Consider the following 25643-nt stretch of genomic DNA (forward strand, 5'->3'; position numbering starts at 1 on the left):
CACAGTGACCCCTGTAAGTTCAGTGCACACCTCAAAAGCCTGCCCATTACTCCGAGCAATGTTAGCCAAGAGACCTGCACCATAATCACACAAAATATCACAAAGTATCACACAAAAATATTAAGTCTAAACAGAGCGTGGTGGCTCAAATATGTAATCCCTGCACTGCCTTGAGTCTGGGGCTTTCTGAGGCTATGTAGTCATGAGTGCCAGGCCAACCTGGGATACACTTTTAAACTGTGTCAAACAACAAAAACAAAAACAGCCACCAAACAACAAAAAGGTGACTACCAACTGACAAAATACAGCCTCTGAACTACTCAAAATTCATATTTCTAAAACAATGTTTTGAACGTTGACTTAAGGTTGACAATCCCAACTAGACAGAGACTAACGGAGTACTACAGCATGTTTAGAATGGCATGGTGTCTGGAGATGCAGTTGGTGGATTAAAGGGGCACATTGGCAGGAAGTTTTACATTGTAAACCAATGGCAGCAATCCACATACAAGAAACACAGTATTTGGGGGCTTGGGGGTTCTGGCTGGCCTCCAACTTGCTATGTAGCTGAGGCTAACCTTGAACTCTTGATCTTCCTGAATTTTTTCTTTTCAAGTACCCGGATTATAATCAGTACCGCCACACCTGAACTATTTGTTTTAAGTGTAACTCAAAAGCTGAGTGTGTAGCCGCCTTCCTGGTTACCATGACAAATATCTGACAGGAGCGCCTGGAGGAAGGAAAGGTGGATGGCTTACAGTTTGAGAACACAGCCCAGCAAGGTGGGGTCTGGTTTATTAGGTCAGGTCCTTTACCTGTCCTAGGCATAAAGCAGAAATTAAATTCTAGGGTAGCTGATAACCTACTTATTCAGGGATTAGGGGCCTGGAGACACCTGTTTGAGAAAATGCTTAGTCTAGGCCTAAACTGAAACAGTAAATTTCACTTAGTGTTTTTGTACATGACCACAAGCAGGAGACAGAGACCCTAAAAACAAGAAAGCCCTCTTACTAACTGTTAACAGCCTTCCTGTACAACAATTAACAGGGGCAGGGGCCCGGGACTATAGCCACTCACATCTCCCAGACATGCTGGCCTGAGGATTTTGCAAGTGGAATTTATGACTTGCAGAGCATGGATCTCAAGATTCAGCACACAAACTATGCCCCCCATCCACCGGCACATGTGTAAGACATGACAGGAGGAAGTGGGCTGTGATGGGGTATGAGGGTCACACATAATGTCTGTGTCTCTTTCCCTCTCCCCTTTCATTCTATCAAGTTCTGTTTGTTTAGAGAACCCTGGTGTCCCAGGGTGAGAGGACCCCAGGAGAAACCATAGTCCATGGAAAACCTGTGCCAGGCTCTACGGGTGTCCTGGTCCTAGTAGGCAGCACAGCACAGGATGCAGAAGGCTCTCAGATTTACATAGAGAACGTGCACTTCTGCTGAGTGCTGGGATTCTGTCTGCTTTGTTCTCCTAACATCAAGTATGCACTCAGTAAATATTTAACTACTGCTGTTGGGGAAAATACTCTGGGAGGAGACAGAAAGGAGGAAAGTGCTTCCAGGTCAGGGTCTAGCCCTTCTCAAAGCTGAAACTGGTCCATCCTTAAACACTGTACAGATTCAGACACACAGACTCATCAGTTAGTCACTGAGTGCCCAGGACCTATGATGTGCTAAGCATATGTCTTATGTAGAGGAGTCCTACAAACTCGGTACTACAGAGTTCTGTAAATGTGTGTGCACGCACACACAAGCACATGCAGTTGCTTCTAGTACTACCTGCACTGTTTTTATTCTGTTCCCACTTGTCTGCCCTGTCTGAGGGGGAAGATACATGGTTTTAATACTTTAAAACTTCAACTTCACAGTATGAAAGACTGTATTACACAGACAGCGTTGTACTCTGAATTCAGATATGATCTTGCAGAGGACTAGAGTTCAAATCCTCATACACCTGTTGAGGGCTTACAACTGTCAGTAACTTTAGCTCCGGGAGATCCAATGCAATGCATTCTCATTCTCATTCATATTTTTCTCTCACTCTCTCTCTCTCTCTCTCTCTCTCTCTCTCTCTCTCTCTCCACACACACACACACACACACACACACACACACACACACACACACACACACACACACTATGTATACTGGCTGCCTTATATTTAAAAAATCAAAAACAAAAAACTGTAGACTAGTCAAACAGCTCAGTAAAAGTGTCTATGCAAGAGGAGGACCAGATTTTGATCCCCAGCACCCATATATAAAGCCAAGCACAGTACAAGGTGTGCCCTTGTAATCCCACACAGGGGAGACTGAGATGGCCTCTTAGGAACGCCTGAAGCTGGCATGTGGTCCACCTACACACAGATGAGGCATGGTGGTGCACTGCTTATCTCTAGCACTTTCAGTGGGGGCAGAAGGCTCAGTCCAAGGTCATCCTTACATAGAGAACTTGAGACCAACCTTGGCTACGAAGACTTTGGTTTACTCTCGCTCTTCCTCTCTTCCCTCTCTGTCCCTTCTCTCTCCATTCCCCTCCTCCCTGCCCTCTCCCTCTCTGCCTCTCTCTGCCTCTACTCCCTCAACTCTTCTCCCCATGCCCTAAATAAACTCTATTCTATACTTAAATAAAAGACCTTATTTTAAAACAAAATCAACAAATAATCTTTAAAATGATATATGGATTAATAAATTACTTGCTTCCAATTCCTACACCCCAAAAATATTCTGGAGAGAGAAGAGAGCGAGCACTGGAGAGGTTTAGAATGGCCTGCTACGTAGAGGTATGGGAACTAGCTCCTTCCTTCCTAGTGGACAGAGTGGAAGCCTATCCACTTACCAGCTTGAGAGATGTCAAACAAGCAGGTTCTCAAATGTCTCTAGTACTCTAATTCCTGCAGGTCAAAGCTGACTGTATTTCTTGTACCTGGTCAACAGCCTCCTGACTAGCAATGGTCATTTCCCAAACTACCAACACTTTTTTTGTTGTTAATGTTCAGGCTGTACAGGCTAATGCCAATTTCATGGCAATACCCCTGCCTCAGTCTTCTAAGTGCTTGGATTACAGGTATAAGGCACTAGAGCTGGCTTTTAATCCACGTTCTCCGGGCAGGCAGAGACACTATCCTAAAAGCCACTCTGGTCATTCTCTCCATAAAGTACGTTCCCCGGCAGCACTGTGCTCCAGGCTAAAGACTGCACCCAGACAGCCAAACTGAGTGTGTGCACCCACATACTGTACTCTCTCAGCTAAAAGACTCAGCGTTTCATGACCTCCCATCCAAACGGACCCTGACAATTAGAAAACTTCTAAACACAACAGCAAAGCCTCAGTTAAGTGAGACAGAACTCTGGGATATGGAAAGAAAGCATAATTCTTTTTTTTTTTTTTAAATTAAAAGAAACCATTTAGGGGCAGCCATCTTCCAGTAACTCGCCAAAATGACGAACACAAAAGGAAAGAGGAGAGGTACTCGGTATATGTTCTCTAGACCTTTTAGGAAATATGGAGTCGTTCCTTTGGCCACATACGTGCGAATCTACAAGAAGGGTGATATTGTAGACATCAAGGGAATGGACACTGTTCAAAAAGGAATGCCCCATGAGTGTTACCACGGCAAAACTGGAAGAGTCTACAATGTCACCCAGCATGCCGTGGGCATCATTGTAAACAAGCAGGTTAAAGGCAAGATGCTGGCCAAGAGGACCAGTGTGCGGATTGAGCACATCAAGCACTCCAAGAGCAGAGACAGCTTCCTGAAGCGGGTGAAGGAGAACGATGAGAAGGAAAAGGAAGCAAAAGAGAAGGGCACCTGGGTTCAGCTGAAGCGCCAGCCTGCGCCACCCAGAGAAGCGCACTTTGTGAGGACTGACAGAAAAGAGCTGAGCTGCTGGAGCCCATTCCATATGGATTCACAGCCTAATGGACACAAAGGCAATAAAAGGACTGGACTGCAAAGTCAAAAAAAAAAAAAGAAAGAAAGAAACCATTTAAATGAAAACATTTTGAAGCTAATCATTGTGGTGTATGTCAATAATCCCAGACTCAGGAGGCAGAGAGACAGAGAGTTATAACAAATTTGAAGCCAACATACTTTACATAGAAAGTTTCACTCCAACCAAGCCTACCTAAAGAGATCTAACCTCAAAACCAAACAATCAAAACCCACAACAAAAGATCTTATTTATACTCAAAATATACTGAAAATCCCTACACAAGGAAAATATTAGCAAACTAAAGAACTAGTGTGCCTCCGTCTAAGGCTTGAGCCATCTCTCGTAATAGGGACGAACCAGGTTCATCCCTGTCTATGGTTCCACCTGTCTCTCAAGGACTGGGCTGTGCCCCAGCAGTGACCTTAACTACAAGTGGTTCTCAACTGTCTGTTCCAGGATGGCAGCCATGTCACTGTCTCAAAGGGTTAACAGCCAGGCTGCAGCCTGACCTTTGTTTCAAAAGGGTTGCTAAGGCTACCATGTCATGACTGCCTGCTGTCATGACCATCTTGCAATCATGTCTTTGTCTCAGGGGTTGTCATGACTGACTTGTTATGTTTAGGTTCTGCTTCTGTAACCCTGTCTATTTTGCCTGCCAAATCCCCCATTTGGAAACCCCTTACCCCTGAGGCATAAAAGCCTTGTCCTTCCTCATATCCAAGGATGGCTTCTAGAACCCTGCCTCAGGAGGATGCTGCCCTGTATATGTTTTTTAAAAAGCTTGCTTTTGGGGCTGGGGATTTAGCTCAGTGGTAGAGCGCTTGCCTAGCAAGCGCAAGGGTTCGATCCCCAGCTAAAAAAAAAAAAAAAAAAAAAAGCTTGCTTTTATTAACTGCCTGCTTTAAATAATTTGGGCACAAAGATTTGGGTTGGTGGTCTTTCTCCTCTCATCTTCGGGATTAACAAAAATTACACACACACACACACACACACGCGCGCGCACTCGCGCGCACACACACACACACACACACACACACCATTCAGCTAGGGAACTGGTATAATAAATTAATAATTACTTTTGCATTGCTATAACGAAAACACTCAGAAGGAACCAGTTCGGGCAGAAGCGTTTGTCTGCTCACATTCTCAGAGGAAAGTGGCCATCTCAATGGAGAAGCTACGGCCCTGCAGAAGCAGCTCAGTGCATGACAGGGGAGCACGCAGCAGTGACTTCTTCACAGAATGGACCAGGAAGTAGAAACTGTGGGAAGAATCAGACCAGGAGGCAGAGCCTGGCTGACTCATGGAACAAGTGTTATCATCATGGTTTGGATGTAAAATGTGCCCCACAGACAGGCTCACAGGTTTGAGCACTAATTCCCAGCTGGTGGCTGTTTTGAGAGTTTGGGAAGTCTTTTGAAATGGGGCCTAGTTATCACATGCATACGGTGCACTTCAGAGCCCAGAAGAGAGCATGCAATGACTTAGAAGTGGAGTTAGCTGCCATGTGGGTGCAGGAAATTGAACCTGGGTCCTCAGGCAAAGCAGTAAATGCTCTTAACAAGGACACCATATCTCCAGCCCTCAGGAATGGGTCTTAATGGCAGTAACTATTCTAGTCCTGCCCCTAAACTTGCTGGTTCTTGTTTGTCACCACATTGTGTCCAGATGTCACAAGCTCATGCTACCATAGTCAGCTGATCTTGAGGGGATGTCTTCCCTGGTAAATGATCTTTTTTTTTTTTTTCTTGAACAATGAACCAAAAGAAATCTTTCCTGAAGTTGCTTCTCTCAGAGACATTGGCACACTGATGAAAAAGTAATTAACATGGAGTATTAGCCTCGAAGATTTATCACAAGTGACCTGGTTTTGCCAGCCTTCACACTGCTAGCATTTTAAATGCTCAATATCAGTAGTGATTAGCCAGGCCCAAATCAAAGTCACAAGAAATGCTGCACGCTCACTTTAATGGCTATAATTTTAAAAGGCAGATGAAGGCTTAGGGCTCTCTCTTCATAAGTGAGCACTTCTCTAGCATTGTTATCACTGGCTCAAACCTCAGCAGTACAAAACCGTAACAAAACCTAACAGAGCATACACAAGCACAGACAAGGAAGAGCAGACACTGAACTGCACCACACCGCTACTAGGCCTGTAAAATGCCAGTGCCATCCTGGAGAAGTTCAGGGCTTCTCTAAGGAATGGTAAGCAAAACTTACACACAACTCAGCATGTCTATCCTACCCCAGACAAATGAAGAAAGATTCGGATATTTATGTTTATGGCAATGTCTCCTCACAAAAGGAAATGAAGTACCAGATACCTATGGTGACATACCTCTCTCTCAACACATATATAAAGGAAAGAAGCCAAGTGAAAACGTATAGCAATGTCATTCACATAAAATGTTCAGAGAAGTCTGCAGACAGAAAACTGATTATGTTTGTCTAAAGTTGTAATTAGGAACAGAAAGGCATCTTCAGAGACATTGTTCTATAACAGTAACAAGTTTTAAAACGCATTAAATGTTCACGTATACTCTGAAAGGTAACGGCATAATCTAAATGCTGCACTCAATGAGACGATTAAAGATCCAAAGTCTCACAGGACTCTGCAGCTGCTCCGATGGTGAAGCGCCCAGCATATTAGGCACTCACAGGAGAAATACGGGACACTCTGCTTCCTTCCTTTCTACAAAGAACGGTGGTGCAGAAAGAGCCTAGGCTCTGCAGTCAAGACCATAATGCTTGGCCATCTGCCTCAATACAGACTGGAAGGTGTCATGTTAACAACTTGTGTACAACATGGTGAATGTCTGCTGACAGGGTGCAGGAGTGTTAAAAGGACAGGACATGCAAGACGGTCACTCTCAATCCTATCATCTTTGAGCTGGGTCACAGATCTCTAGAGCTCTATCAAGAGACCCTACCTATCCCATCTTCCCCTACCCACAGAAAGGACACTGTGCCATAAATCTGCTTAACCCTGGTCTGAGGAAACAAAACTTCTGTGCTTTACAACACAAAACCCTCTGAAGGTAATTAGTAGGGCTCAATCAAAGCCAGATATCTGGAAAAGGAGCAACTGTCAGAGAAACTAAGAAGTGGAGAGAAAGCAGCTCGCCATTCCTTATCTCCCAGATCACGTGTCATCAGACACAGGACTTCAGAGCTTCCTTAACGCTGTGCTAACTTTCCAGTTATAACAAGTATCTTGGCATTGCATCTCCCAAATGCGCAAACAACAGAACCAGCAAAGCAGCAATAAAAACGTCCTGCTAGGAGCTGGGAAGATGGTTCAATGGATAAAGCTCTTGCCCACACACGCCTGATGACCAGACCACAGAGCCCATCTAAAGTCGAGCAGGTGTGTGTTGTAGCACTCTGGAGGCAGAGGCAGGTCCCGGGGGCAAGTTGGCTGGCTGGGTCAGTGAGCTCCAAGTTCTGCAGGAGACCCTGCCTCAGTACAGAAACTAGATAGGTACAGGAAGACACTTGATACCAATTCCAGTTCTCTACCTGTATGTATGTGCAAGCACACACACACACACACACACACACACACACACACACACACACACACACACACACAGAGAGAGAGAGAGAGAGAGAGAGAGAGAGAGAGAGAGAGAGAGAGAGAGAGAGAGTTTACTCAGTATACCAACACAAGTGGAAGAATTTTCACAAGGCCCCAATCTGCCTTCTCTTGGGATGAGTTACCACTGGTTACATGAACCAAAGCAGTCAGCCCCAAACTCATGGACATAAGAGCAACAATAAACAGGGCTCAGTAGGTTATATGTGTGTACATGTATGTGTATGTATGTGTGTATACATGTGTGGGTAACATCAATTACAGGAAAAAAGGTCATTCACTTGAGAGGAGTAGAGGTGATGCAAATACAATACTCACATCTGAGATTTAAATGTTTAAAAAGGTGTCTGCTCAGGAAGGAAAGAGATGGTACTGTATCAAGGTTACATAACCTGGAGGTCCCAACAGCCATTTGCCATATACATTCTCTCTGAACTTTAATTTAGGTCAATGACAAAAACAGTTTTCACAAACAAAACAAAAACCTATTTGGTTCAAGATGACCCAGTAAATCACATACACTGTAGCTTTTGGTGTAGCCACTCTCTGCCGTGGCTGTGCCTCCTCCCCTGCTCTGGGAAGAGCACTGTGCAGTGAGATCAAAAGCCAACAGTGTGATGGGGCAGGGCAGGGGGAAGGGCAGAAGGCAGCCAGGGCTGCGGGCTCTGCAGTGAGCCAATGGCAGGACAAGGCGGAACACAGGTGTGTTTCTAGCTACAGTCAGTGGCTCAAATGTAGGCAGCAAGGAGCAAGGCAACCACAGAATGAGGGAAGTACAAGGGACTGCTGTAGAGAATAATGTAACCATCCTGTGTCAATAATGCAGCGAGTCATTCCATCCACACAGAAGCTGTAACATCAGATCACTGTCAAGGTTACTGCTCACTTGAGCTCCAAGAGTTAAAACGAAGAACTGTTACAGGCACTGGATAGCTACCGAAAAAAGGTGAATTGGTTTTCTCCACACCCAGAATGAGGTGTGGTGGCACAACACCTGTAATACTGCCACCTGGGAGGTGGGGACAAATATATCAGGAGTTCACCTAGGCTACATGAGACCTTATCACAAAACAAACACATAACTCTGTCATGTGATGAAATGGGAACAGATTATGGCAGAGTGCTAGTCACAGAATGGACTGCCACATTCCCTCTCAAAAGCCAATGGTCAGGGCTCAGTTTGTTCCCAGCACCCACATCAAGCAGCTCCCAACTGTTAACTCCAGCTTCTGCGGATCTGACGCCCTCCTCTGCTATCCGAGGGCACTGCACTCACACACACAAACCCCTGCACATCAAAACGCTAATGACCAGCACACTCTTGGCATGGTGCACTTCTGATCGACGTAAGGCCAAGCTGGCCGCTACACTAATCCCCAATGGCGTAAAAGCAATTTTTACAGTGTCAATGTAAAATGTGGGATGATACTTCCTAGTTAACAATCTAGCTGGGTGTGATGGCAGAGGACAACAGTCCTGACTGAGTTGGCTGATTCCTGAGAATGGCCATGAGTTCCCACACGGGCTGGAATCAAGTGAGTGAGACCCTGTTTCAACAGCAGCAACAACATGCTATTGAGCAGGGGGGGAAAAGCTTCAAAACTCTGGCAGTAACACAATTTTTAAAGATGGACTCAGATGGGATTCTGGAAAAAGTAGAGTGGGTGCAGACAAGACACAAAGCCTCTCCAGTTAGACATTAACCAGGGAAAATTAACAGCCCTCAGGAGGGTTCGCCGAGAGCTGTACTTTGAAAGGGCTGCTGAAGTATTTAAATAAACTCAAAAGTTGTGTTCTAAAGGGCACATTGATGGGCTAACCTTCTCTTCATACTGTGTGAAGGAGTGTCTCTGTATTTTCGATCGTTAATCCTGCACTGACACAGAACAGAAAGCTAGGATCTGTCAGTACGTTCTAGTGCTTGGAGTCATCGCTCCAATTGCAGGGTGACCACTGACTCCTCAGGTGGAAGCCAGCCACATGTCCTATGCCTGCATGTATGCAACGGGCACTGCGAGCAAGGGCAGGCACAGAAGAACCACCGAGGCTTTCCCTTGGTCTGGAAATCTACCACGTAAGTCGTAGTCTTCTGAGTTAGTGAACTCCTTGGCTGCCTTCAAAAGTGCAAGCAGACGGTACACAGGAGCCCACCAGACAAAACGCTCAGACAATTGTGAAGCACCCCATGTATTCAACAGGTAAGTCCTCTTTTCAAGCCCAACAGGCAACATTTCCACACGATTCTTTTCCATGGTACTCACATTTGGTTTTATGAAAGGTACACTTTTTGCTGTCAAGTCTATACTGTGCTCCACCGAAAGGATAATGAAACTGAATGGCTGATTTGTTCATGACGTCAAATCTGTAACGCAGCAACAGCTTGTAGTAACTAGTTCCTAAATGACCTACTGCTCAGATTACTGATCACGCGACAGTGCTCCATAATCTCCGTAAGGACTTGGAAGACAGCATTTAAGGGTCACAGCTCTCATCTCAAGCTCTGTCTTTGTGTAGCTTAATAGGTAGACAAGCCGTCAGAGTGTCAGCTCCTCTTTAGGATAAGACATCATCCTTGAGAGCTGCAGGTCAGGCCATACTACATAGGATCTGACAAAGTACCAGAATAAAGACTCGGCAAGGTTTGAAAAGTAAACCGCTCAGCTTGGCAGCGCTGCACACCTTTAATCCCAGCGCTTGGGAAGCAGAGGTAGGTGAGTTCAGGGCCAGCCTGGTCTACAGAATGAGTTCCAGGATAGCCAGAGCCACACAGAGAAACCCTGTCTTAAAAAACAAGAGAGGGGGAAGGAGGGAGAACGGGAGAGGGAAGGAAGAGAACGAAAAGACAGGGTGTAAATTTCCATGCCTTCAACATCTTTACCTCAATTATAGACAAATTTCTTAAAAGCAAATACATATATATGGACATACTTTAAAGAGGTCAAGAGCAGACACTTAATATTCTTGGCAGAACCCATCAACAAATTAAAATTGTAATTTCCTAGGTTAATAATTTAAAACAGGGGTTGGGGGTTTAGCTCAGTGGTAGAGCGCTTGCCTAGGAAGCGCAAGGCCCTGGGTTCGGTCCCCAGCTCTGAAAAAAAGAAAAAAAAAAAAGAATAATTTAAAACAATGCCCACACTAACACCATTCCTCTTGCCAATGCTAAGTGTGCCTGAGAGAAACAAGCCATTGTGCAGTCTGTCTCCATTCTGACGTGCTTTCTCCTCATCACCTCACAAGTAAAATAATCAAGAATGTAGTGTACTCCTAACTAGAGTTCAATTTCATAAATTCGTCACTTTTGTAAAGAATTCACTTATGTTTAAGCACAGGCCTTATGCCTACAGGCCCTCAGTTCAATTTCTAAAGGACAACAGCGACAACGACAGCAAAGTAAAGTTAAAGTAGACAGACATGAGACAGGAAGGAAAGTTCCTCAATTGACTTGATGCTAAGTTACAATCTCAAAAGCCACAACGCCACAGCAGAGTAAGAGATTGGGGTCATACACACACTCTTCTCAGGCTTCTACCCACAGGGCATGATACATACATGAAACATGTTACAGCACATGTCATCTTAAAGGTGTAATGGGGAGGTTTGAAAATGCAGTATCACATTACTCAACAAAAACACTAAGAACTAATTCTTGGTTTGTTTTCTCAGTATATATGCCTCTAGATGCACACGAGACACCACATCACAGATCATCTCCTCAGCTAGCAGGTGATGAGAAGCATGCCCAGGTTCTATACGTTTTAAGTCTATATGGAGCATGAAAGCATCTGCAAAACCGTCTTAGAATCAGCCATCTTAGATGAACCCAGAAGAGCAGGGGGTGAACTTCAACTCTCCTCTGTCTCCAGATGTGGTCACTTACTTAACTCTGCTGCCTCCTATTTGGGGAATGAGCACCCTAGCAGCGAGGGTTCTGCATTAACTCTAATTTCTAATCATAAGAAATGGACTGGCACTACTCATCTAGCATGTTAGCTTTTAAAATAAATGCTGCTTCTGAAAAACATCTGTCTGGGAAATTCCACCTAATAGATGAGAAGACATGTATTACACATGCAAATGTCCCGGATTTCCATGCAACATTTATTTGTTCTTGGAATTAATAAAGCTCTCACTAAAATATAGTATTTATAGGTTCAAATCAAGTAGCTCTCACTAAAATATAGTATTTACAGGTTCAAATCAGGTTAAATTTAATTTCATCTTTTTAATAATATTTCATCTGTATACCATGCAAATCTAACAATTTTAAACAAAAGCAGCTAAGGAAAAACACGAAATAAATGTCTACCTACAGGGATTCCTCTGACTACTTTCCTTGAGTCCTGGAGATGACATGATTGAGAACTGAGCAAACAGGCAGAAGCAGAGCTGGTCAAGAGGAAGCTCCAGTTACCAGGCAGCTCCCCTCACGTGCATCTTCTGAGGTGGAGAACAAAAGGACATGAGGCTGCAGCCAGAACCTGGTTTGGTTTTCCTCCAAAGTAAATGTGTTGAGCCTTTCAGTTCCCGATGTTTCCGGTGGCTTAGGCAGACATACATGGGAACCTACTGCCTCCATAAAGCAAAATGCAAGCTCTCAGGGGCTCTGGCACACAAAGATGCACACCGACCTGGGACCATACCAAATGATGCTCAAAATGGGGGTGGACTAGGCTGGAAATATACTAAATCCTTCTGAATTTGTCGTCTAGGTGCAAAGATGCATTAGAAGCATCTAAAAGCAAAAAACCCATTAATGTCTAAAGGTGGACAAATTAAAATAAAGGATATGTTTGCTTTATAATACATAGGCATTTTTAAATTTCCCCCATTGCATTTAAATGTAGCTTTCGTGAAGGTTCCCTGAAATTCTGTAACACTATTTAGTGGCTTGGAATGTACAATAAGTCCTTAAATGTAACTGGCAGCTGTACCCTGCTTCAGAACTGCGCACCCGAAAACACTCTCTGCTGCTCTCCTTCAACCAACCTTTCTACAGTCTCCTTTCCCCTTTAGGCGAATAACATTTAAAAAGGAATTCTTCCTTTAACCCAACACTCTCCTTCTTTCTTTTTTCCTTTAGCCTTAGTTTTGTTGTTTTGTTCATTTGAGACAGGTTCTTGCTATGTTGCCCAGTGAACTCATGGACTCAATCCTCTTACCTCAGTATCCAAGATGAGATGAGATCAGACACTGTAGTTCACCTAAGCTCTTAGATCTTGGACCTGCTCTTCTCCACTCTACCCTCCTATGAGATGCCAGAAAAATAAGGTAGATCTGACCTGTGGATTCTAACTGGAACTCCTTGGGTCCACCAACTCTCTCTCTAAGCTGCCTCTCTCAGACGAACCTCTACGCTCCCTTGAGCATGCAATCTCATAAGGAACATAAGCCTTTCAAATGTGATAATGTACTTGTCATACAAGTCAATTTCTAGATATAATTTTTTATATATAACAAATACGGACATTGGTGCTGAGAATGTAACTCAGTTTGTAGAGTACTTGCCTCAGAATGCACAAACCCCTGAGTGTGATCCCCAGCATCACACAGACGGTGGTTAACACTTGCAATCCCAGCCCTCAGAGAGTGAGACAGGAGGTTCATCTACAGCTATATAGCTCAAGGCCAGCCGGAATTACACGAAAAACTGCTTCAAAAACAAACAGCATACAAAATTAACATTTAAAAAGAACACAGAAAGAAAGACAAATGAGACAAGTTCTAGAAGTTGGGATCAAAGCTAATCCAGTAAAGATGCTAGCCAATGGCCTGAGGACCGGAGTTTAATACTCACAGCGTGCAAGGAAGAGTCCACAGGTTGTCCTCTGGCTATTCGAGCAAGTGCGTGCGCACGCACGCAGACACATATTCGAGCACACCCTCACGCACACAAACATACTTTCCTCCCCGTTCCCCATGTTTTGCGCTCACAGATCCAACTACAAAGCCATCATGTGACATGGAAGGCTTTCGTGTGCCACTTGCTCCCCATGTCAACTCTGTCCCTCCCTTCTTCCCGCATATCATATGCTTCAGTGATGACAAATTACTTGTAGTTCTTTCAATGAACAGGAAATTCAAACTTTAGCTTCGATTCTTGAAATAAACATCCCTGTATTCTTGCCAATGTTCTCTCCCTTCCTCAACTGTATTATCCTTCCTCCGTGCAGGGATGAACGTTCAGACTGAGTGACACCACCTGCCTCCAGTTGATTACCCCGTTTTAAGTGTGTTTATTCCCCTCTTCCTAGAAATGCTCAAACCACATTTGCCTTTCTATCCTGTAAGCTCTAGCACAGTCTGTCAGATCCATGAGGACAGAAGGCTGTTCTGTCTTTATCACTTAATATTACCAAGCAGCGGCTAAACTAGTTTTGCCTCACATGTTGGAACAACTCCTGAACTGAACCAGCTGACACACAAGCTCAACACGTAGCACCATCAGTTTGATTTGAAGCACTCTAAATGTTGCTATGTCATTGTATGCACAAGGTATATTTCAGAGTAACCCAGCAAGTGAGAATCCTAACCTCTCTGAAGTCTGCAGTCAGGTGATATGCTGGTTTGAATGAAAATCTCCCCACCCCCTCACCCCCCCGGGCTCACAGATTTGAACACTTGGTCATGAGGAGTGGAGGGACTAGGAAGTTGGAGGAAGTGTGTCACTGGGTTGGGTTTTGAGAATTCACAAAAGCCCATTCCACGTCCAGCACCTCTCTTCTTGCTGTGGACCCTGACGTAGAACTCTCCGCTCCTTCTCCAGCACCACCTCTGCTTGTGTGCCACCAAGTTTCCCGCCTCAGGACAATGGACTTCTGAACCAGCAAGCCAGGCCAGTTAAATGCCTTCCTTTCTAAGAGCTGCTGTGTCATGGTGTCTCTGCACAGCAACAGAAACTCACTGAGACGATCTCTTCAACCGATCACCACTTTGACTCACACTCAGCTGAGATTTGCTCCGTCTCCAGCATCTCAAACTGAGATGCCATCCTAGACTACAAGACCAGTTCTGCCCACAACCGTCTCCCCTTTATGGCACCCCCAACATTTTCCTGCATGCTTATTTTGTTGGTCTGGTCAGGCCTCTCCTATTGGCCCTAGACTCTGACACTGTCACCCAAGAGAACAAGGCCCTGCAGGTAAAAGAACTACATGTGCTGTATAATTCCATCCCAACTTTCTGCTAGCCAACCACAGTTAGGTTTTATTCTAAGCCTAGGCCAGAAAATTCAGATGATTTTTCTTTGTGTGAATTTCTCCTAATTTACTTCACCTCCCTCTGCCCCCTCCTCACCGCTATCCTTTCTTCTGTGAGACCTAAGAGGAAGGAGATGCCCCTTGACCCTTCCCAAAGATGACTTACCCAGACTTCATTCTTGCCTTCTTCTTCATTACCCTAATCAATTCCTTTAATAACTTCCATCTCACCTCCTCCCTTGGCTTCCCCAATCCTACCTCAACCTGCGTTTCATTTCTTTCCATTTATGAAGCATTACTTCTCAACTCCACTCTGCTCTGCAGCCTGCAGGCTCCTCCACAGGCAGCTCCCCCGTTCCCTCCTCCCTGTTAGAGGTAAGGAGACCGTCCATCCGCTCCACTGTCACCCACAGTTACTCTCAGCAATGCAGCACTATTTTCTTCAACCTCCCCTTCTGAGGCTCTTTAAGTTGCTAGACCCCCGTCCCCCCATTTTCCTTACTGCTCTAGCACAGTCAGTCCCAGTATTTTCTAAAGCCAAGCCTCAAATGTCATTAGGTGGGCTGGCCCTTGTTGACTTCTTCTACACAACTCCTGATGATCATCAGTTACCGGAACAGCGACAACTTCTAAATCCTGACATGTTTTCAACTTACTGACCACATTTCTGACATAGACAGATTTTATTTTAAGTAGAAGATTATAATGGATACCTGATTGGATCCATTTTGGGCATTTAATGTTCTAAGAGGAAGCTGATAGAAATCTATTAAAATACAATGCAAACATTTTAATTTAAAGCATACCCATGGTATTATGTACCCATTAAGCATGGTCTACTGACTGAAGATTCTTATATAAACTAACCACACTGCACTAGATGAAAACAGAACAGAAATACAGATGGTACAGTTCATGTACAAAACCCCTTTTTCCCCTAACTTCTGACTATATATTTATGGCAAAATTTCAAAGCTAACTATATCAAGTTTCCCAAAGAGTTGCAATCCTAATTCATATATAAAATTGCCCTGAACTGTGAGGTTCCATTTTTACCCAGTATTTAATCTGAGCATGAAGTACAGTACAGCAGTACATTGCAGAGGTAGTGGTGTGAGCGGACCCTTTCCCTGGCTAAGGATGCCGCTCTAGATACGGAGACAGGTATCTGAGAGAGTGGCCAATGCCTGCTCAAAGTATTCAGCAAGTTCAGGTACCGGGTGGTGTGCAGAGAAAAGGGTCTGGTGGTTGCTCTGCCAAAGGTAAGAGGGCAAACATAATATATTAAAACCATGTTAAGTCGAGTATCATACAATTAGACAGGAATATCTAACCATAAATCTTAGTTCCTTTGCAGTGACAAGCTTTTAGACTTTAACTCTTACGAACAATCTTTAGGATTTACACATGGACTAAACTAGGGGTGAGGTGGTGGCTCAGCGAGCCCGTGTCCTTGCTGCTGCTAGACGACCGTGTTTATCAGCTACACAGCAGCTCACTACCTTCTGTAACTCCAGTTCCAGAGGACCCCAACACCCTCTCCTGACCTCTGTGGGCCCTGCACACACATGATGTATACACAGTCATGCTAACAAAATACTATTTCATGTAAAATAAAATTAACCTAAATTCCTGAGAAGTTTGATCCCTGAGGCCCATGTAAAGGTAGAAAGAATGAACAGACTCCACAGAGCCATGTTCTGGCCTCCACACTCCCAGCCTCACTCACGCACATGCAGACCACACACACACACACACACACACACACACACACACACACACACACACACACACACACAAATAACAGGTGTGCTGTCAAGTGCCTTTAATCCCATCACTGAGGAGGTAGAGGCAGACAGAACTCTGTGAATTCATTGCCAGCCTGATCTACTCAGCATAGTAGGACAGTCTCTTTAAAAATTAAATGAAATTCTATTCTTGCAGATATGGCAGCATACACCTATCATTCTAGCTACTGAGATAGAAGGAGCATGCATTTCAAGGCAAGTCTAGCTAATTTAGTGTGACTGTCTTAAATTACATAATAACAAAGGGATGGGGCAGAGATCAGAAGGAGAATACTTCTCTAGCATGTGTAAAGGCCTTCTGTCCAGTCCTTAGTAACAAACTCTAGCTCTGGAAAAAAAAAATCCCATCCTTTCTCTACTGTTTAATACTTAAAACCCCTCACCAAGCTTAAAGGAATGCAGCATTTGGGGAATCAAAAATTCTCACTATCAACATTCAAACAAGTGTATTTTACACTACAGCAGACGTCTGCCTCGAGCAACAGAAGTGCAGGGTAAACGGAGATCCTTGACCTCAGCAAGCACACAGGGAGAAGCCAGACCCTTGGGACGACACTAACCCTGTTACTAACTTTAGTGGTTTCTAACCTTGTGGTTTGTTCCCTCCAAATTGCTTATTTCCCCAATTTGAAAAGGCTTTTAAGTATGACTACTAAACTGAGTAAAACAACTGGAGAAAGTAAAATCTCTTGCTTCCCTGCAGTCTCAAAAGGGAGAACAAAGGCAACATTTAAAAAACTAGGATTATAACATGTTTGAATGAATTTTTAAAACTTTTTCCCATTAATATTTTGGGAGACTAGTTAATTTTCTTGTTATAGTCTTGATGTACTTCTAAAGTGCTGGAGAAAAACTCAAATGCAAACTTCTTCCCTACCCCTTCCTTCTCTCAAGACAGGCTCTTCTCATCTTGGATCAGGTTGGTGACGCTGTGCTCCTGGGGTTCAGGGACTCGCTCTCCTACCCCAGCCTCTTAAGCACATGGGAGTATAACTGCATGCCACTGCCCCCAACACAAAGGTGATTCTTCAAAACCACTTAAAACCTACACATGGTGCAAATTTTAGGTTTGGTCACATTCAAGAGCATAAATTGTTCTCTAGGTGAACCTGGTATAGATGTTGCACAAAATTAGAGATGTGTGTATAAGGGAGATATTTCATCCTAAATTGAATTACTCTATCAGGCAATACGGAATACTAGCTAGCCTTTTGCAAACAATTGGTTTCTGAGGACACTGCACTACAACACAGTGCTTCAGCCAGGAGATGCAAGTAAAGCTGACACTTTAGATAACGTGTGTGCCTGCTTGTCTTTTACTGTTAGCCTCACTGGGCTCTTTCCATCTCTTAGTCATTACATAAGAAATGCCAAACCGGTCAATCAAAACAAGCAGCCAAGAGGCATTGGATGAGGAGTTCAAATGTTATTTCCTGTAAACAACTGCCATGAAGAGATCACAGTTACATAAAAGCCATCAGAGTGCTTTCACACGCTCATGCTAGCACGTGCTCATGGGACATTATCTTCAACAACTGGCCACGAGCTTCATCACCACGAGTGGGTAAAATAGAGATGTAGACAAAACAGGATCTGTTCAATACAGCCATGGTAGGAATAAGCCTTTAGGACCTTTGTCTTAAAGAGTAGCCATTTTTCTGAAACATCCTAAGAAATGAAGTGCACAGGTAACAGGAACCATAAACAACAACAACAACATCAACATCAACATCATCATCATCATCATCATCATCAGGAGAACCTTTACTCTTTCAGTATGGCAGTGCGAGGTGTAACAAGCATGGTGTAGACCATGAGAGAGTCAACAGTAATTTACTCCTTCTGTTTCTTGTAAAGCGTCTCTGAGAATCATAGTTTCTGTGGGATTAGTATAGAAGCCCTGAAAGGGGCATGCTGGAAGGCCTCTGAGTTTCCCCATGACCAGAGTGGTGGTTTGAAGGAGAAATGTCCCCATAGCCAGGCCGCTGAACACTTGGTTCCCAGCCGGTGGCGATGCTTGTCAAGGTTTGAGAAGATACAGCACTGCTGCGAGGAATTTATCACTAAGGGCAGGCCTCCACAGTTCCCATCAATCACCCATAGTCATTCCACTTTCTGCTTCACGCCTGTGGCTAACGATGTGACCCTCTCGGCTTCTTGTTCCAGATTCCAACTGCCAGACCCCCACACCCCCCTGCAGTTATGTACTCTCCCTCTGGAACCAAATGAACCCTTCCTCTATAAAGTGCCTCAGTCACAGCACTTTACCATAGCAACAAAGAAGATGACCAACTCCAGGGCAACATGGCCAAGATGTTCGCTATGTCCCCCTTAAAAAGCTCCTCTAAGATAAAGTAACACTGGTTTGCTTTTCAGACTCACAGAGTGCATTTCATCAAAATCTCTAATTTTACAGATGGAGAAACCAAGCCAAAGGTCAAAAGACTTATCCAAGTCACAAAACAGTCTAGGAACAGAACCCAGCTCTGATAAAGTAAACCTCTTGGAAGTTTATGAGGCTAGAAGCATATTCTGAGCTCCCTCCCCATCTCCCTTCCTGTGACCGGATGGACTATGCACAGCACAAATCGTTTCTGAAACGTAAGGCTCAACGCCCGTGAGTTAGCACTCCACCAGCTTGGTATTTCCTCAGAGGTTATTAGTGCAAACTTTCCACAGCACCTGTGCTACAGTTAAACCAGAGCTTCAGACTTACTGTGATCAACTAAAGCCTACGCAAACAGTACTACGCCGACTTCTGCTTTTTACTATAAACTACCCTGTTTACAGGACAGGGAAGGAGTTCACTTCCTTATCACCAAGCTACAGCATCTGGCATCAATCAGTCCTCAGCTATTTGGAAGTGAAGAATCAAACACAGAATTACCTTTGAAGGCTTCGAGCTCCTTCCTATAAGAAAAGAGAAAAGCAAATTTTAAAATAATTCTTCCCACCAGAAATTGCTCTTGCACAGTTTATGTGCTTAAAATACCCAGAATGGCTTTGGATGTTCTCGTACCAACTATGCATCACAAAATGATATGAAGATATTAACACAATCAGACTGAAGTAGTGGCTTTCATTTCTGTTCTTATCCCCTAGTGGCTCAAAATGCTACTAAAATTTAAGTTACAAAAACAAAATGTAAGAATACAGAGAACATTTCAATGCTATATGTGGTCCATCTCATACAGAAAAAATTTAGAAAAGCACTTAGTATAATTTTGATAAATATTAAATAGATTTTCAAGGTCTTCAAGTAAAATTTACTAGCATAGAAGTAGTTATTTCTCCACTTAGTAGGAAAGAAAAGTGAGGAAACATGAGAGACTGACACTCACAGCTCACCCTGCCCCTGAAGAGCCACCTACCTCTAGGCATGTCCTGGTTTGCTCAATGTCAATGTCAATTAAGGATGCTAACACACACCCTTCATTCCTCGGGCAATACCCAGTGAGGAAACAGATAATGCTCGGTAAGGTCAACACTCTGTGACAAAGGGGTCACAGCAAGTTATATTCCAGTTTTCTCTTATGATTTTGTAACGATATGGGTTTCCCTGTATCAGTATTAACAAGGGCATTTGAGGAGGTAAGTTTCTTTAGTAAAGACTAGCTATCCTGGAATATAAGACTGTCTGCCATTTACACTCTAGGTCTTACTGAATCTGTAGGCACATTCTGAACTCTGTTCAACACCCCAAGCTAACTGCAATGCTGCTCACTGGCCCTTCTGGACAAAGAGGATGCAGCTAGCCCCAAAAGCACACCAGGGTTGTGCCAACAAACGCAGTCCAGCTGACAGGCTAAGAAGCTTGTTACAGAAGGGCTGCTTGGCACAAGGTCACTATCAAACTCAAGAAAATATCTGTGCAGCAAGCTACACGAAGAAACACTGCATGAACAGCTGTGTGGTATCACACTTAGGTTTTTATCTGTTCTTTGTGAGAAGCAAAATACAGTGTAAAATGGACTCCAACATTTATGAAGGTCTCTTCTCCACTTTCTAGTAAGCACATCTGCCCTTTTCAGGGTTAAGACTGTCTGGAAATGACAGATGTTGACACACAAGTGACCCAGTCTTTATAACAACTGATGTAGAGAATTTCAGGGACTTGTATGTAGAACATTCCAGATGCACATTAGCCCCAAATACTTTAGTATGCTAGGGAAAACCTGTACAGCTCACCTACAAACAGGTCTGGTCCTAGAATGGAAGTTATTTTATCTGGCATTTGGAAGTCTCAGAAACCACATTCTAAACTGGCTTTTTAAAAGATTCACTGTTAAAAGCTAAAATTCAAGGTGTCTCTCATACCCCGGATGGTAAAACTGGTGTGGCATCTCCTATAGTCAACTTCCTCCCATACTGCACTGTGTGAACATTCACAATCCAGTAACTGTTTGGTTTGCCTTTCTTCTTTGGGAGGACAAGGGAGACAGATAAACAGTTTTCTTACAAGGAAAAGCAATCTGAAAATTTAGGAAATGGGTCCAAATAGTTTGCATTCCCTTGACAGAAACAAAACCTAAAGTAATATTAAAAGGATTCCTACACTGGGCTGGCAGGGTGGCTTGCTGCCATGCCTGATGACCTGAGTTTAATTTCTGGAACATGCATGATGGAAGGAAAGAACAGACTTGTCACAAGGTTTCTCCTCTGACCTCCATTCCTTCTAAGAAAGAGTTTTCTACAGAATTCTGGTCTAGCTGGCTATGGTGGTGCACACCTGTAATTCTAGCACTCAGCAGGACCAAAAGTTTGAGTCTAGCCTAGGCCACAGAGCAAGCACCTTTAAAAACAAACAAACAAACAAACAAATAAAATAAATAATGATCCAGGGTCTTAGTAAGGACACCTGACTTCTATCAACTAAAACACTGGGAAGTCCTGAGCAAACCCCAGGATGTTGGTGAGGCTGACCTGCTCTCCTCCTGTGAACAATGTCAGTGACAACAACCTGGCCCACTGAAGGGAAAAGCCCAGAATATCACAATCAACCTTTGAACCACTATCCCGGAAGAGTGTCAACCAATAGTGACTTGTCTGTTACCCAGACCTTAAGGCAAAAGAAATCTATGTCGGTCACTGTTTTTATATTTCACTGTGAAACCCCTTTTCTAGGATCATTTCGGAATCCACAAAGAATTCAGTGAGAAAAATGACAGTATGACAGCCATTAGCTGCACTTTTGTTCAGAGACTTTCTCCCAAGACCAGCAGGCTCACCAAAAAACAAAAGTCAAAGATAACTGAGCTCACACCTATACTCCCAGCACCTAAGGAGTCTGAATCAGGAAGAGGGCTGTGAACTCAAGGTTGGTCTGGCCTATACAGTTTGAGGCCTTTAAAAGAAAACAAACGAGAGGACAGAAAAGCTAGAAACAAAAATGAGAAGGCTAGCTACAGGCTGGATGAACTAGTCGTCTAGCAGAGCATTCCAGAGGACCTGGAACACGATTTTTAAAAAACGGCTTCCATATTATTGGCCTTGCGATTATAGCGGCTCCATGTCAATCAGCAACCCAGGATCGTCTGCAGTCCAGGTGAGCAGGACACTTCTCCAATAAGTAACACCCGAATAGCAGCCTAACCCAGCTGTGGAGGTCTGAATGAGAGTGGCCCCCACAGGCTCCTAGATTTGAATGCTTGGTCGCCAGGGAGTGGAACTGTTTGAAAGGATCACAAGGATCAGGAGGTGTGGCCTTGTGGCAGAGGCGTGTCACTGGGGTGGGTTTTGAGGTTTCAAAAGCCCATGCTAGGCCTAGTTCTTTCTTCTTCCCTGCCTACAGCTCAGGGTGCAAGCTCTCAGCTACTGTTCCAGCACCTGCCTGCATGCCACCATGGTCACCACTGTGAGATGGTAATGGACCAAACCTCTCAAACTGTAAGCCAGCCCCAATTAAATACTTTCTTACAGAGTTGCCTTGGTCACGGTGCCTCTTCACAGCAACCGAACTGTGACAAGACACTACCCAACTTGAAGAGCCCAGTGTAATTAAAAGCACTGGCCTCTGCCCTCATCTTACTGCATGTCCTCAGGCCCTACACTCTTTTCAGTTAGACCCATAAAAGCTGAGGTAAAACCACTGCCTTACAATAGCCTGAGCCTTTACCAACATCCTGCATCCACCCCACCCTGCTCAATTTACAGATTCCTTCTTTATAATCCCTGAACATCTGCTGTGGGTTTATGCGTCAACAGGAGACTGCTCTTGTCCTTCACAGTCATTGCTGTCAGCAGCATTCAAACCTGACTGCAACAGGTTAGAAGAATATATCCCTCCCTCCCCCGCAGTGAATAAAGTTGCTTTTGATTTATTTCTGACTTTGGTGGTCCTTTCCTCATTATTTGCACACCCCATGACCCCAACACAAATGATTCTAAGCTCTCCTCCCAAACAATATTCCTTTTTTTGTGTCCTACAACCAGAGTCAACCCTCGGGACAAGGACAACTCACTGCTCAAGCTAAGGTGTCAAATGCAATTTGCTTCTGATGGAGATTAACTTGACTTTCCTGACCCACCTGAGCCAGATTTTCTTTGTAGTTTGTATTTTGTCTTGGACTCAGAAAGGGGGAGCCCTCAAAGTGTCCCTTACTTATCTGAAGGACTCAAAGGCTGTGAGTCACATATAATACTGGCCCTGGAGGAAGAACATACAGAGCCCATGACAATAGATCCTACTTAGTCCCTTTCCAGAACTGGGACAATAACCACTAAAGCCTATGAGCCAACAAGGTTTAGTGATGATAAGAGACTGACTTGGTAAGCTTAGACTGTGGTTTGAGTGAAGGTTATCTGAGGATATAATGAATCTTTGAATGGGGGACAGAACATCTGATGCGGATACTTCTCGAGAAGGGAATTTGCAGTGAAAACAAACGTAAGAAGGAACACAGGAATGCATGTGACCTTCCTCAATTTCTAGAGAATAGTTAAGAGTATGTGACATCCCTGTACTTTAGGCATTTTTCTAAAGAAAAATAGCATTATCGTGTGTGATATTACCTTGAGCATACTGCCTATGAAGCGGGCTTCTCTGGTGAACTCTGTTAAGTTATGAAAGGAGCTATGACAATGAGAACAAGAAATAAGCTTTCCTGGGCTGCCCTGAGTTCCCTGAGTCCAGGTTTCTTGCTGCAGTTCTTTCAGAACTCATCAGGAGACCTGCTGAGTTGGTCAACCTGTCACAGATTAATTCTTCAGTACTGAACCTTTAGTGACGCCCTCAACACTGCTCATATGAACAAAAGGTTCAGATACCTAAAATAATAGACCCCAAGGAAATGGCAATTTCTCCATAGGCCTTGAGCCAGGGAAAGGAAAAGGCACAGGTCTTTCTCACTCCTGGTTAAAGGGAGAAAACACATCTCTCCATAAAAATATTTCACACAATCTATCTTGTGTAAACTCGGCATAAAGTAGTAAGATGATATGACCCTAGAGTCATAGTCATCTAAGGCTGACAAGATTCTGAGAGAGATGGTAACAAAGGTAATGTAGAATTTTTAAAAAGTGCTCCAAAAAAGACAGTGAAGGATTAGGGAACGAGCTTGGGAGTGCCTGCAATAAACTATACATGCAGTACATTCCAGTAAAGGCCTAAGAAAGATCACTTCCAGATCTATTTTATATGAAAATCTGTTTTATGTGAAAAACTATGCTTTGGAGACTAAAGTATATTTTTATATCATCATTACTATAATCTAATTTTTATCTTTAAAGATGAGAAATCTTAGTCATACTTACGTTTTAGAAAAATAAATTATCATAACAGTAATCTAAGCAGACTGAGGAAAGATTATTGACAGGAAAACTCAGAATTTACCACTAATCAGGAGTTCAAGGCTAGGCTAGGCTACATAAGACCATGTCACAAACAAACAAACAAACAAACAAACCAACAAACAAACCAACCAACCAACCAGAGCTGGTGTGAAATGTAAGCTCCAAACTATCTGCAGATTTAATAAACTGGTTCAGAGATACCGAAAGTTATTATGGTTTGTAAATCAAAGTGTAAGCACACACAACTGAACTATCTTTAGAAAAGGATGCAATTCTGCTATTGGACCTGAGCTAATTATATTTCTCTGATTTTCAGAAAGCCCCTATATGATAGAGAGATATCATATGCTTTCTATGTGCCTGGTAATAGAACCTAGAGCTCAGATACACCAGGCGAATTCCCATCTACTGAGCTACTCTGGCTCAGTCAATATAATTTTCTCAAGATTGGTGTATCTTCAATTGTGACTAGACTTCAGAGATTTTTATGTCATCCAAATGGCTCTATAAAAGTAAAACATTTTTGTTTGTTTATTTGTTTTTGTTTTTGAGACTTGATTTCTTAGTGTAGCCCTAGATGCCTTATGGAACTAGCTCTGTAAACCAGACTGGCCTTGAATTCAGAGATCTGCCTGCCTCTGCCTACAGGGTGCTGGAATGAAAGGTATGGCCATGACTGCCTGGCAGAAAAACAGTTTTCAAACCCAATCTACAGAATGGCATTTAGACAACACAGAGGAAAAAGTTTGGGAAAAGATATGATAAGCTAATTTATTGAGGAATTTACTATCTTTAATGAACTGTCAGGACATGACATTTTAATACTGATAACAAGAGATACTAACTTCAAAAAATGTATATACTGTCAGTCCATGGATCTAAGTATCTGTTCTGACTATATCTGTTCTTGTGACTACAAAAACTGCTAAGATGCTTTTAAAACAAACCAACTTATAGACTCAAGTTTGATTTTGGAAGACAATGTAAATTATGGTGATATGTTTATTAAATCCACAGAATTACCAAGAATTCCAAGAGGTTGCTGGGTCTAGCAAGTGTGACTACAAACTTTTATTAAATGTAGTAAACTGGAAGTTCCCAGGTACTTTTAATCAACCACCCAGAATTAATTTAATGAATTGTCATAAAGTGACACAGGGGGAATTATTAAAGGAGAAAATGGAGAAGAGACTTACCTTTGGATATTTGCAAATATTTTCCATATTTCTACTTTTTGAGCTTTTATTTTATTTATGTTTATATGGGGTGGAATATGTGCACAAGTGCAGTGCCCATCAGGACCAAAA

The 25643-nt window shown here is 43.4% G+C and overlaps 1 protein-coding gene across 1 annotated transcript in view; it reads right to left on the bottom strand.

The window, feature by feature from the left end:
* Dtnbp1 (dystrobrevin binding protein 1) overlaps window positions 1–25643 on the bottom strand; it is a 191633-nt gene that overhangs the window by 24698 nt on the left and 141292 nt on the right. The window contains 1 exon segment of the mRNA XM_032884248.1: window positions 19433–19455. Within this exon segment, the coding sequence (XP_032740139.1) occupies window positions 19433–19455 (23 nt within the window).

Source organism: Rattus rattus, chromosome 14 (genome assembly GCF_011064425.1).
Source record: "Rattus rattus isolate New Zealand chromosome 14, Rrattus_CSIRO_v1, whole genome shotgun sequence".
Taxonomy (NCBI): Eukaryota; Metazoa; Chordata; class Mammalia; order Rodentia; family Muridae; genus Rattus; species Rattus rattus.